At 39.1% G+C, this 14,031-nt stretch overlaps 1 protein-coding gene across 3 annotated transcripts in view; it reads right to left on the bottom strand.

The window, feature by feature from the left end:
- Positions 1-1,555: 1,555 nt before the first annotated feature.
- LOC131079369 (RNA polymerase II C-terminal domain phosphatase-like 4) overlaps positions 1,556-14,031 on the bottom strand; it is a 126,946-nt gene continuing 114,470 nt past the window's right edge. For 2 of the 3 annotated variants that reach the window (XM_058017288.2, XM_058017286.2), the window contains exons 5-8: positions 5,380-5,675; positions 4,950-5,138; positions 3,137-3,190; positions 1,556-2,714 (exon numbers count right to left, since the gene is read on the bottom strand). In XM_058017288.2, the coding sequence (XP_057873271.2) occupies positions 2,286-2,714; positions 3,137-3,190; positions 4,950-5,138; positions 5,380-5,675 (968 nt within the window). In that variant the 3' untranslated portion in view covers positions 1,556-2,285. The remainder of the gene's footprint in view (positions 2,715-3,136; positions 3,191-4,949; positions 5,139-5,379; positions 5,676-14,031) is intronic. The other variant, XM_058017287.2, reaches the window with a different exon arrangement.

The following is a 14,031-nucleotide window of genomic DNA, read 5'->3' as shown; positions in this document are numbered from 1 at the left end:
GTTTAGGGGTATCCCAATTGCTATTGTTGGTCTAGCCAAGGTCTCCTTAAGAGATCAAAAGCTCAAAAATATTATTTAGCGAGCTTGCCTTGTGTAGAAGAAATTTGAGGAACTCCTTTATGTTCATAGTGTTGGGGAATGCAACTAGGTGGAGATTGTCAACATTGGAATCAATTAATTTCCCTACACAACTAAAATCAATTATTCCCCAGTACTAGGAGAATCTTTTATGTTTCCTCCATACTAGAATTCTACCTCTCGAAAATGTCAGCACCCCATACTTTTGCTCCCCCATTACTTTTGCATGATGATAGAATTATGAGATTCGAACATAAATTATGTTTTGACTTCACCTCAAGGCCATTAAGTGGGAGGAACCCATGTGTATAATTCATTAAACGACATATGGTTCATACATCAAAGGGGCTAACACACTTCAAATTATGGGAATTGGTGTTTAAGGAGGCATTCCCTATCGCTTGCCCTTTCACAGATACTTCTTCTTAGCAGACAGGACAATGAATGGCATGTTTCTTTTCCAGGTAGCAAACTAACCAACCTTCCCACTATTCACCCTCGGTAGGGTCATTTTAGATCATCATTTGTGCACTGTATTTGTAATCCCTAATGGAGCCACATTGAAACTTGTGACAACAAATTTGGGAGCAAAAGTTTGAACAATACAAGTCTTTCAGGCTAAAACTTCAATAATGGATTATTTTATTAGGTTAACAGATGTGGATTCTAAGCCACAATCTTTCAAGCGGAAAGAATATTATTTATGAGAGTTCAAGGAGGGCATGCTTAAAGGAGATTTCGATGTCTTAAGTAAGATGATGAGGTGGTGGGTTAGGAGTTTCAGGTTCATCCCTATCAAGGAAGCAAATAAAACTAACCACTTATTGTTAGGATTTGGCAATGTACCTAGATAGTCTATGGTGCACTCTCAATCTAGGCACTGTTAAAATTTGGCTATATATATATATAGGCATTTGACTTGATGGGTACCTAGAGATTTTGAGTTTGTTAAGGTGGCGTTTCTTGTGCTAAAAGATCCTTCCTTGAGCCAACGATCCAAGTGACTGCCAAGGAGGACATGGCAACAGATCTAGGCTAGTCAAACAGTTAATTTGGGTTTTTAGCATACTGCCAATGGTTCTAATACATACTCTTTTTTTGCTTCTCTTTAGAGTATTTTTTGTATGTTTCCGGGGTTATGTCTAGAGCCTGCCATGTTGGATAGGAGGCATAGTTTAGTTTGACTTTGCCGTGCCTACCCAGCTTTTGTGTCTCTGGGCTTTCATGCTGCTGTTGTATTTGCATATAAGACTTTAAAGGGTGGCGACACATATAGAACCCTCTACCTATTAAAAATAATAATTGTCACATTGGGAAGCAAGATAAAAATTTGCACCTCCTTGGGTTTGGGAAAAAAAAAATTACGGGCTGCCATAGACAAGATTAACCAAATCAAGACAAGTTTTGCACGCCTCAACTATTTCACCCATTCTCTGCTGCAAATTATGTAATCATTCACAAAGATCAAACCACCACATTTGCAAGACCAAAACGAATGATATTAATTTAATTGACATCTAAAATATATCATAAGTGATCTGTTGACGTGTTTCACATGTACCACAAAATTTATATCAATACTCGCAATCACACATACTTTGCAACATTGTTGGTTGTCTTTTAGAGCAGAAAACATTCCTTCCAAATCTTGCCCTTTGTTCCAAAATTCTCGAGTTAGGATTTCTACTGAAATATGATCTTCCTATGAAAATCCCTGAGAATAGATGCTGGGAAGTAAATATCTAGCCTCATAACGTGTCTCCATAAGATATTGAAGCTATGGCACAACTCTGCTCAACAAATGTCTAGTCAGTTGTTATAAATACAAGTGCAGCTTTTTTCCCTCGCTCCTCTATCTGTAGGTTAACTTGTGCACCAGCTACATGACTTCAAGATCCAGCCTATTTGTTTTCAATGTCAAACACACATTTATTTTAAACTATTACAGAGGTTTCAGTGTTTGTCACTAACATCTTAATGTTTTTTTATAAATAATCTTAATGCTTCCAGCATGACACAAGGTATCGAGCAACCATGAAGGCCTAGATTTCCATGAAAGCATAGAAATACCTGGTATTATCAAATGTAGAAACGCTTTGGCCATGTTACTCCATTCACTTGCATTTGTTAGAACTAACAAAAAACAATATTTGTGCCACAACCATCCAATAGTTTCCACTAGCAATATTCCTAAGATGAGTGTGCAATCAGCTTTCAACATCGATATCTCCATCATCAGTCTCCTCTTTATTTTGAGTAGATTCGACATCTCTTCCATCAGTACCTTGAGGTAAGACTGGAATAGATTCAACAAAAGTTGATGCTGAACTATTTTTCTTTGTAGTGATGGAGAAGTTTCCTTCAATTTGCCTTTGCCACATGTAGCTTGCTGCTTCAAGCCATTGCGGATGAACCAAATAACGTTTATTCTGCACTGCCCAGCGTGCTTTATCTGTTCCTAGGTCTAGAGCAACAACATGTGTTACAGATTCATCTAATGTAGTAGAACATGTTGCTCCTAATTCTTCAGCCAAACGCCAAAGATGATGCTTCTCAGCAGGGTAAGCTGTTGGAAAGATCCGACTAAAGACAATTTTACAACCTTCCAATATTTTCAAGCGTACAGCTCTCAAAACCTACACAAAACCAGCCAATAATCATAAAGGCATGTACAAAATTAAACTATGCCTTTCACTAAATAATCAGCACCATCAAATATCAATTTCCTGTCATCAATACATATATACGCATGTGATTTTAAACAGTTAAAATTAACATGATTATATCACAACTTTCAATAGCTGCCTGGCTAGCCTTAAACCACACACACTAAGCAACATATTAAGCCTAGAGGATGTTAGTCAACTCTGAGTGTTTAACACTTTTAAGCCTAGAAGTGTATTCTTAGTGTGACAACATACATTAAGCAACATATTAAGCCTAGAAAATGTCAGCCAACTCTGAGTATTTAACACTTTTAAGCCTAAAAGTACAAGCTTAGTATGTGTGATTTAAGCCATTCCCTGCCAGTAAAGATAAATTTAATGTATCTGCATACCTGCCTCACATCTCTGCCTTCAAATCCAGAATGAGCAGCAAGTCCATCATTATCCTGGAGAATAAATACCCTGTTAGAAGTGGAGGAAAAGAGAGAAAGGAACAATAGATGTTCCCATAAATAATTTCTGCCATATCTCAGAGCTCAAACTTTGTTAGAAATCTATTCTTTTATAGAGGATGTTTATCACCATTTCAGCCCCATATTAACAAATGCTTAGCGGTGTTTCTGTGCTTTGTGCATGCCCTTGCCTTGTGATAATTATCAACATACATGAGGGAAATGCCATTAAGGCAATGACTACTTATGGAAATTGGTCATCATAGAGCTGACTTAAATTTACACCAGTCAAATCCTACCAAGATTTTGAAAACCGATCACTCTAAAAGCTGGTAAAAATACTTTTAAGCCATTCCACATACAGAGAAAAGCAAACAGGAGATTCAATATGGACTACAACCACGAATCATCACACAAAGTCCAAACTATACAAAATATAGACAGGTCGGATGTTAAAGTGGAACATGCAACTTTGTTTATAACAAGCTTGTAATTTTTTAATTTTTTTAAATACAAGGTATGTAAGCACTGATAGTACCAAAAAGAGAATAGTATGAGAACCCACAAAGCACAGGACCTCCAAGCGATGATAGTACAAAGGAGAGTAGTAACACACTGACACAGTGACTTGCAAAGTTGCACCCTAATGTCTGCGCTTCTAAATCGCTAAAGCTTTCCATGCACATAATGCCTTATAAACCTTGTCTGTATCGCGTGGGATTAACACATACAAACAACATTTCTTTTTCTTCTTCATGTGTAATTTTTGACAGCTATATAATTCAAAATTGTGGTGGAATGAAATTCTTAACTTGTTGAGAATTCTACTTTGTCTGCAGTAAGCTAGTATTTCTTTTTAGAGAAATACTCACATTTGTAGTAACCAAAGGCAAGCAGACCCACAATAGACACAGCACTTCTAAGCAATAGTTGTACCAGAGACAAGGAGAATGCCACACATCAACCAAGGTACTTCCATGGTTCCACCCCAAAATCTTCTTCCTGACTAGCAAGGATTTCCAAGCGTTATCTCATAATTATAATTAATTTTAGATGAACACACATGCAGCACATTGATATTATAGCAGAACAAAATCATTAAACGGTGGAGAATGCTATTAACTGTTTTCGAACAAATACATTTGCAATTGTCATAAGACAAGGGGAGCCCCAGAGCACAGAAGCACCTCTCAGTGATGTTATAATGGGAGAGAAACAGAGTGAAGTTCAAATTCATCAATGACATGAGCAGGAAAATCGTGCCACATTGGAGTATTGAGAACATTTGGAAACACCTCAGAGCTAATTCCTGCACATCTTGCAGGAAAAAATACACATGAACCACATAAACAGGACCAAATACACGTGGTACTTGACAAGAAAGTCAGCAGTTAACATCCATCATGTTTTTGAAACCCAGAATACATTGTGTGAATACAATATATTTCATGGTAACTTGGGGACTTCAGTGTACTATGATTTGACAGAAAAAAGATGATTTGAACGACTAAAGAACCTGAACTTCAGGAAGTTTCAAGTGAAATCATTAAGTGATCCATTCTGATTGAGCATTACGAATCTCTAGTACTTCATTTAAATAAAATGAACCTGGCAAGCGGAGGCCTTGAAAAATTATAATTTATAATTTTCTAAATGATTTAAATAGTACGTCTGCACAGTAAATGTGCATATGAACTAAACTAAAAAAATCACCAACACAATATTCAGATGTGCCAGGAATGCTGTCTCTGACCTTATTGAAAAACATTTGATGCACAGAACGGAGTACACGCAACATGCTTGCAAGAGCGCCCTCTGTCTCTGTCTCATCCCTCATTAAATGTGTTAAAGAGGGACTCTGTAGGTTAAATTGTCGGCAACTTGAGCTGAAGAAATGGTATCTTTCCATCACTATGAGATTTGATCTATGCCTTGGCCATACCTGCAATTGTTAGGGCATAAATGTTAATGTGCCAAGTATTTAAAAACCACTTACCTGTAATGGAGCCTAAGGGAAAAAATTTCTGTGAATGTGAAGGATACTGATGAAAAGAGAATTATAGTTAAAGCAGTTGGTTTAAAAATAACTCAAGGACTGGACCAAGAAGGCTGATTGTGATATTCATAAGTGAGTCTAGGATTGTCTAGATTTCTATTCATATTTCCAGTAGTTGAATACTTACTTGCTCAGTGTCATCAAGAATCACAACTGCAGACTCTGCTCCCAATACGACATCTAGGTCTTTCTGATGTCTACGTGTACTATCACCCTGTGAGATGACCCTAGTCCCAAAATGTTTTCCTGTGGGATCAAGAAGCCTTGCCATTTTCAAAGCATAAGCTCGCTCTCCCATCGTATAGACATACATTTCATACATCTCACTTGCCTCCTCCAAAAACTCATGCACAAAAGGCCTAAGTTTTGTCCACATCTGCAATGAAATTAATCTGTACAAGCTCCTTCCAGTTTCTCCAACTTCTATCAATTAAAAGACAAAGGAATAATCAGATTAGAGTTCCAAAAAACAATTATGTATAAATAGGAAATTGTTGACAGGTAGAAAGGAATCTACATTGCTGTCATTATTGTCAAGTGCTTTAGACAATTGAGAATACAACAGAAAAATTTAAATAAATGTATGCCTTTTCTAACCCTGGATTTTGAACATTCCAATTTAAGAGATGACCATGTTTCCAGAATCTCTATTATTTATCTGGGTGTGGATAAATTAGGATCTTTCTATTATTGTCAATGATGAAAGAGATCCAATGATGAGATTTCAAGAACAGTTACTTAAGGACAACACACATAGTTCATCAGGTTTGTTTTCAAGACATCTACCACAAATGTGCAATTACATACACAAGGTTGAAATCTGTTTCTACAATGGAGAGACTCAATACCGGCTATCAACTTGGTCATACAGGAAAATAAAAAATTATTAATTTTTTTAACTCAATTGTGCTAAGGAGGCTAAAGACCTGAATAACCAGAGATCAGGAATTAGCCATGCCCCAGTGACTAGGAATAAACTAGTAGACAAAATAGCTAAGTTCAAGACAAGACTCTGAGAAAATAATTTAGAATTAGAACTAGCTAGTATAATCCAGGAATAAAAGAAAATTAAATAAGTCAAGTTGTTAATAAATCTCAATCATCAATAATGTAGCTCATTTGTTTTACATCATACTCAGGAAGTATCTCAGATAACTCCTCTATTGTATAATAATACTTACATCAAGCATAATTATGAGGTTTAAGTTGCAAGTCATCTTTAAAAGTCAACAGATGCCCTAATCAAAATGGGAACCTACTAAATACGTAAAGGAGCGAAGACGGTTTCATTGTCATTTCACTATAGAACTTGCCATTGATCAAGGCACAATACTGCACCAAGCTGCTATAACAGAAAGCAGGGATATGGTGGCGGGGCATGTATGGGAGCAAAGTTGGATATAAGCACCACAAAGAATTGAAACATAGGGAACAAACTACACTAAGGAACAACGAAGAAATGCATAAATATAAAAGGTTAATACAATACAGGAGAATACAAGAGAATAAATGCCAAAATTCAAGAGAAACACAGCATACAAACATTAGAGATTAGAGAAACAAGGGATATTGATTTTTTTGACTGGCTTGGATAGCTGGTTTGAATTAGGAATGGAGATCTGATCCACAAAGGATATTCATTTATTTATTAATATATCCATTCTAGACAGATCTATATTTACTGTCTACAGAAAAACTAAGTCATCATGAATTTGGACTCATTTCAACTCAATTAGAACTTGCAGGGCTTCCAAATTTTTGTTTCCAGTCAGATATCTACCTTTCCAAGCATCTCCCTCAATATTGTCACAGATGGTAGGTATATAACAATCATTTACTTTTTTTTTTGGTTTAAAAAGTTTTTTTTTCTTTTTAATTTGTAGGGCTTAAGGTAGCGAGAATCTCAGTACACCACTTTCACATGTCACATATGAAAGTTGTGAAATTGATTTACCAAGACATGATAAGTCTTTTTATGTTTATTGAAACCTAGTTTGATTTATTTCATTAGAACTTAGATTTTTCTTTTGTTTTCTCAAACCAAATGTATTATTTAATAGGATTCAATACCCAATAGCCAATGACTTTGTCCTCCCCCTCATAGCCCTGGTCACCCACTCACCCAAAAGCACCATCAACAAAGCCCCTCCCACAACGCAACAAGAAACTAAAGTTAATATCTATCAAATGAACTGTGTGATCTTAAAATGTCCTAGAAACCCACATCTGCTTCCCATGGCTACAACTTTAGAACCAATTGTGGACCATACTCAATAATTGAATATCATGTTCTACCTCTCTTAGGGACGGGCCCCTTAGGTTCATGAAGAAACTTCTGAAATGATATTAAAAACTCATCTGAACCCTTTGTTTTCTTGAGAGTATTTGATATAGAAGAAATCCCAGCCCTATCATATTGTCATGTCATATAAGTAATCAAAACTGCTTGGTCTCTTTAATCAACTTAATGACTTAGTTGGAACTTATCATGTCAATTTTTGCTTTGCTTACATGTCCCTCGATGGTGTACTTGCTTCCTTGATCCACCGGTACTTTTTAACCCTCCTCATTGTCATATAAACATGGACTCCCAAGCACGATATCAAATGTATCAGTTGAAATAATATCAGCCTCTACTTATCCAAATATAGTGTATTTATAGCAAACAGAATTTTACGTCTTTTTATATCTTGAATTCAACACCTTTCTTCACCCAACCTAACAAGTACGGATGAGGATGATCATGTCTTCAAACCAAGCATCTTAGCTATATCAGCAGAAATCAAATTGCATTTGGAACTGAGATTTTCAATGCACTTACCCTTGTTTTCTTCACTTGGAGTTTGACAGTAAAAAGTTGCTTCATCACTTCTAGTTCCTTGTCTAAAATGTCAGCCCTTGTGGTTATGTGTCCCAATCTCTCGTCTATATCTGAGCTGTCCTCAATTTCCACCTCTTCTTTGTTGGTGCCCTTGAACTTTTCGGAGTTCTCCTTGAACTTATTTTTTTGGAGACAACTCAAAACATAAACCTTCAACATTTGTTGTCAGCATGCCTGTCAATACTACAAAAAGGGTCCTTACACTGGTGTACAGCAATATTGGTCTTCTTACCTTTCCAATTCCATTTCGTAAAGTGCTTTCTTTATCCTTATTTAGCTGGAAGATTATCCTTCAATCCTTTTACTTCTCTTCAACTATGTGATATGGCAAAACATATGCTTCATGTTTATCGCTACAACTGGTAAATTAAATATAGGAAATAATAATGTACATGACAATGCATACCAAACACGGCAGTAAAATATATCTTTATTCGCACATTCAATTATTACAGAGAAGAGACCAAAGATGGTCGGCCAAGGATTACAATAGATCCGACAATACCATCCCACTTCCTTGGCAGTACACGACATATTTAAAGGACCTGACGGTTGCCGAGAGGTACACAACCGTCAACCAACCGACACATAACTACCCGAGACTGACAACCCACTCAATACAATTAATTAATACCTTGTCGGATAACAAATATTATCAAACATAACAATAGGCAATTTATGCCGACAACAGCATCCCCCCCCCCAAAAGAAAAAGTCGAGGGGCAATGCCCTTGTTGTCAACACCAAATTGTGGTACAGGGCGGGGTTGAGGGGCAGCGCCCCCGCCGCCAACACCAAAATGCAACCTTCAAAACCACACAGAACTCCATGGTGCACATGATTTTCGTGATTTTTTAAGATGACAAAAACAATGCTGATGAAGCCAAAAAAGAGCTTTAACCAACATCTGCAACATGTCGTGAAGAAATCACTTTGCTGTATGGAACGATGGCATTGAGAGGATTGTACCATATATGACACGATGAGAACTCCACACGCAGGCTGAGATTGATGATGTACGGCTGATTGGTGTTCCCGTACAGGATGCAACCACTGTCGTATGATGCAAAAGAAATGCTCTAGCCGTACGGTGTCGACAATAGGCTTTGTCCATACAAGATGAAGTATCCTCCGTACGGTGTGGGCAACATGATTTGTTTGTACGTGAGGGAATTGACGTACAACAATAACTCCTTGGAACTTCGAAATGTGCGTTGGCAGTAGGGAACGATGGACTAGGTATCGTATGGAAGGAATGCAGCTGTGATACCGTACAAGATGAATGAACTTGCCATGTCATACGGAATGAGCTGAAAGTCATACAATACAAAGCAATGACTGTCGTGAAGTCCATACGATTATTCCACAATTATGTCATACAGTTGGATGTATGGTGGTGATTCCCTCATGGCAGTTTGATTTCCGTTCCCTCATGGCGGTTTGATGTCCATATGGTGATTCCCTCTGCCAGTTTGATGTCCGTATGGTGGTGATTCCCTCATGGCGGTTGATGTCTATACGGTGATTCCCTCATGGCAGTTTGATGTCCGTACGGTGGTGATTCCCTCATGGCGGTTTGATGTCCGTACGGTGATTCCCTCGTGGCAATTTGATGTCTGTACGGTGGTAATTTCCTCCTACAGTTTGATGTGATGTCGTCTTGGTCTTTACTTGCCTTCATGTCTTCTTCCGTACGGACTCCTTCGTATGGTTTGAGCCTTATTCCCTTCGTCCAACCCTGGACCCTGCCAATGTACGGTTTGTTTGTGTGGCTTTTCTGAATTTCACCTCTGTACGGATTTGTGGTACGGAACTCTTCTTGGGTAGTATTCCAAAGGGCGTGCGAATCCTTTTGAGGTAAATGGTGTGCTTCCAAATTCCATACGGATTTGTTGTACGGATGATGTGCTTTCAACAAGTACAACCTTCTCTCATACAACCCCCCTATAGCATACAGCTGACATGCTTCATATTCCTGCAACTTTTTTTCTCCTTCTCATACGGCCTAACCCCATACAATTCCTTCGAGCCTATTGGACTTTGCACTTCCTCAATTTCACCAATCTGTAGCATGTTACAGTCGAGGTGGAAGACTTCATAATCCTCCATCTGCCAGTGAAATAATCCATTAAGAGAACTCGTCTCATCCTCAAAGCAATCTTCCAATAAGAGCATCGCTTCATCGTTGGGTTTCATGCTTTTCCTCCCTCCATCCATACCTAACTCTCCACCCTCAAACTCAAAGTCTGAGGGTGCCAGTTCTTCACTCACCGCCTGGTTCCTCAAGTCAATGATGTGCTTCCTCCCATCACTCTCGATCAAGAGTGTGTTTCGCTTCCAGTTATGATTCGCCTTGGCAGTAATCAACCATCCCCTCCCGAGGAGTGCATCGTACGCTTTCTTTTGTAACCGGATGACTACAAAGTCCAAGAAAAATTGTTGTGCCCCAATCATTAATTTTTGTGCCATCAATGTTCCCAACGACTGGATGTCATGCTGGTCGGCACCTACCAAGTGGAAGGTTGGCGGCCAAAGTTTCGGCTTCCCCAGACATTTCCATGTGTCTTCTGACAGTACATTTACTCCCGAGCCTCCATCAACAATGGTGTTTGTCAACTTCTTCCCCATTATTTCCATCTCGACGACCACCGACTTCCTCTTGATGCTCACCGTCAACAACATTGGATCACTAGACTCATTCCCTTCGGCTGATGGTTTTTCCGTCAGTTCCTCCTTGTGTCGCTTACATTGTTTCTAGATGACTATGTCGTCACTAACTATGTTGGCAATTGCCATTCTCAGTTGCGACATAGTTTGAAGAAGGTTTGCCACCTTGATGGGTACAATTGTTTGTAGCACCTACCGGACTATGTTCTTCTCTGACTCCCGCAATGACATACTTGCAGTTCCATTGGAAGTTACTTGTTCCTTCGCCAACACTTGTTCTACTTCAGCTTGTTCCTTTTCCGTACCAAAGTTTGAATACATCGCCTTCTTTGTTTGTGCTCTTATGATTGCCAAAATTACGTCCTCTTGTTCCTCCACGTCCAGCATATTAATACCCTTCTGATTCGAGCTGTTGGTGTCTTCATGGTCACCTGGTCCACACCATTTGCACAAAAATTGTATGTTGTCTTTCTTGTTATGGAAGTCTCTCTCAAAGTGTCCCCATTCACTACATTGTCGGCACTGTATGATAGGACGTCCTCTGGAGTCGTAATATATTTGGTTTCGCCCTCGTTGATTTCCATAACCACTTGGCGATACATTATGTGATTTCGATGGGCTAGACTCTCCCTGTGTGAAGAGTACTTGTGTACCTCTCATCTTCAAATTGTACGGGCACTCCTTGATTGAATGCCCCAACACTCGACAAATTTCGCAAAACATATTTCTAGGACAATTACCTTTCGTGTGGGCCCTTTTGCACTCAATACACCATAGTTCATTACCTTCATTGTTGGTTCCTTTCTTAGCCTTCAATTCTTTCATCATTCCCAACATATCTCGTCGAAGGGCTCGTACGGTTTTGGATTCTTCGTTACTGCTACCTTTGGTGCTCTCATCATCATCGGTCTTCCTCCTCTCGGGAGAAGGTTTTATTTTTACTCTCAATGTCCATCGCTCGATTGTACGCATCGGCGTATGAGGACAGAGGCACTACTTTCATCTTCTTGTGCAATGAGGGTATCAATCCCTCCATGAACCACCTCTTCTTCAACCCGTCGGTTGGCTGGTTTTCCATCTTGTTCAACAGTTCTTTGAGCCTACGGTTGTAAGCACGTACACTCTCATTTTTCCCTTGCTTAGTATTATAGATTTCGGCCACGATCTCATTATCATCCCTCAAGAGTTTGAATTCCTCCTGGAACGCCCTCTTCAAATCACTCCATCTCGTCTTGTGTTGGGCGTTGAGGTTTGTGTACCAGTCAATGGCGATCCCTCGAAGGGTGGCGGGAAATGCCTTCAGCTAGTAGTCCCTGTCATCTTGGCAATTTGCCTCCCAAATGGTTATGCATGTTTTGCAATGCCGTACCGGGTCCTCTGATCCGTCTCCCGTGAACTTCGGCAATTTTTGCTTCTCCTAGGTGTTCAACATTGTTTTCACTCGGAAGGTACATGTGTATTCACCTTGTGTGTCGGACCTAGGTGGACTGTTCGACCGCTATGTTCCAGTGCTTTCCTTGCACTCTTGGCCACGCAGGCATCCTCTACACGTCCACCTTCAGCGCCCCCAACACTTCGAGCACTTCCAAGTGTGTCGGACCTGAGTGAATTGTTCCGACCGCTATGTTCCGGTGCTTTCCTTGCACTCTCAGACACGCGTGTGTCCTCTACACGTCCATCTCCAGCGTCCCAACACTCCGAGTACTTCCAAGCTTAGACTCATCTCTGTGCTCCCTCCGGCCAAGAGTCGGCATATCACCTAATCGCTTGGTCTTGACCACCCTATGGCCTCTTCTCACCTTTGACGGGATCTACGGACATGAATCACTCAAGGCTGATCCGATTTCTTTAAAGGCAACGACGCCAAAATGTTTACCGCTACAACTGGTAAATTAAATATAGGAAATAATAATGTACATGAGAATGCATACCAAACATGGCAGTAAAATATATCTTTATTCGCACATTCAATTATTACAGAGAAGAGACCAAAGATGGTCGACCAAGGATTACAATAGATCCGACAATACCATCCCACTTCCTTGACAATACATGACATATTTAAAGGACCCGACGGTTGCCGAGAGGTACACAACCGTCAACCAACTGACACATAACTACTCGAGACTGACAACCCACTCAATACAATTAATTAATACCTTGTCGGATAACAAATATTTGTCAAACATAACAATAGGCAATTTATGCCAACAACACTTCATCCTTTGGCTTTCAGGTGTGCAAAAGAAATCCTCTATGCCATGCTCACATTTTAAGCACTAAAATACACCACTATCTGTTTTATCCATGAAACTGAATCTCCCCATTTATGTCACCTTCAAATGCTTAGATTTTGACTTTAGCTTCAAGCTTACTTTTTTCTTGACAATGTTTTGCCCCAAACATGCAATTGGTCACCTTTTTCCTCTTCTCCATCATCTATAATACCAAACTTCTTGGCTAGAGAACATGCTAAGACATTCATGGACAAATGTTCTTAAATTTTGTAACCTTGTTGTCATGCCATATGCTCCTATATTATTGAGTAATCTGTTGTTATTGTTTCATTACTTGTTCCATGTGGCTCTCTAAAGCAGACACCTGTACATACTTCTTTCCTTGTTCCATCAACAAGTTTCAATCTCCAGATTGTCTGAAGAACTGGTCACTGTCATACAACTCAATATCCACTTGAATCCCCATAGTTAGTAACCAGCTATAATACCAAAATGATCCATTATTTCATGAAGCACTGTCTGCAAACTTCAGATCACTAAATTCCAATGTTGCTTTACTAAGAACCGTTGGTTCTACCCTTAGAAGTTAGTTTGATTATGCAACATATAGACTGAAATATACCAGCACAGAAAATGCTTTGCAAATCCAAAAGATGGCTCAGAATAAGCATAAAATATAGCAATTCAGAAATAATCCATAAATCCAGAATAGATCGTTCACAATAAAGAAATCAACACCACTGATCCAGAGCTCAGCTCAGGAATACATAAAACGATTCATATAATAGCAGTTCAGGAATACATATATCAACTAATACAATGGGCCCTTGATTCAGAAGAAAGATGAATACACTTGTTGCAGAAAACAGGTCAAACACAGTGGAAAATCTTGTAATCATCCATACCAGTCATAATAAACCCATAGCATACATATTCGGGGTCAGAAACGAGAGTTCACATAGGTCAGGTTGCTGATTGCAGGCATATGCAGTCA

This window comes from Cryptomeria japonica, chromosome 5 (assembly GCF_030272615.1).
Source record: "Cryptomeria japonica chromosome 5, Sugi_1.0, whole genome shotgun sequence".
Lineage (NCBI taxonomy): Eukaryota > Viridiplantae > Streptophyta > Pinopsida > Cupressales > Cupressaceae > Cryptomeria > Cryptomeria japonica.
Note: the sequence above shows the minus strand (reverse complement) of the source record. Positions and strands in the feature narration are given on the sequence as shown.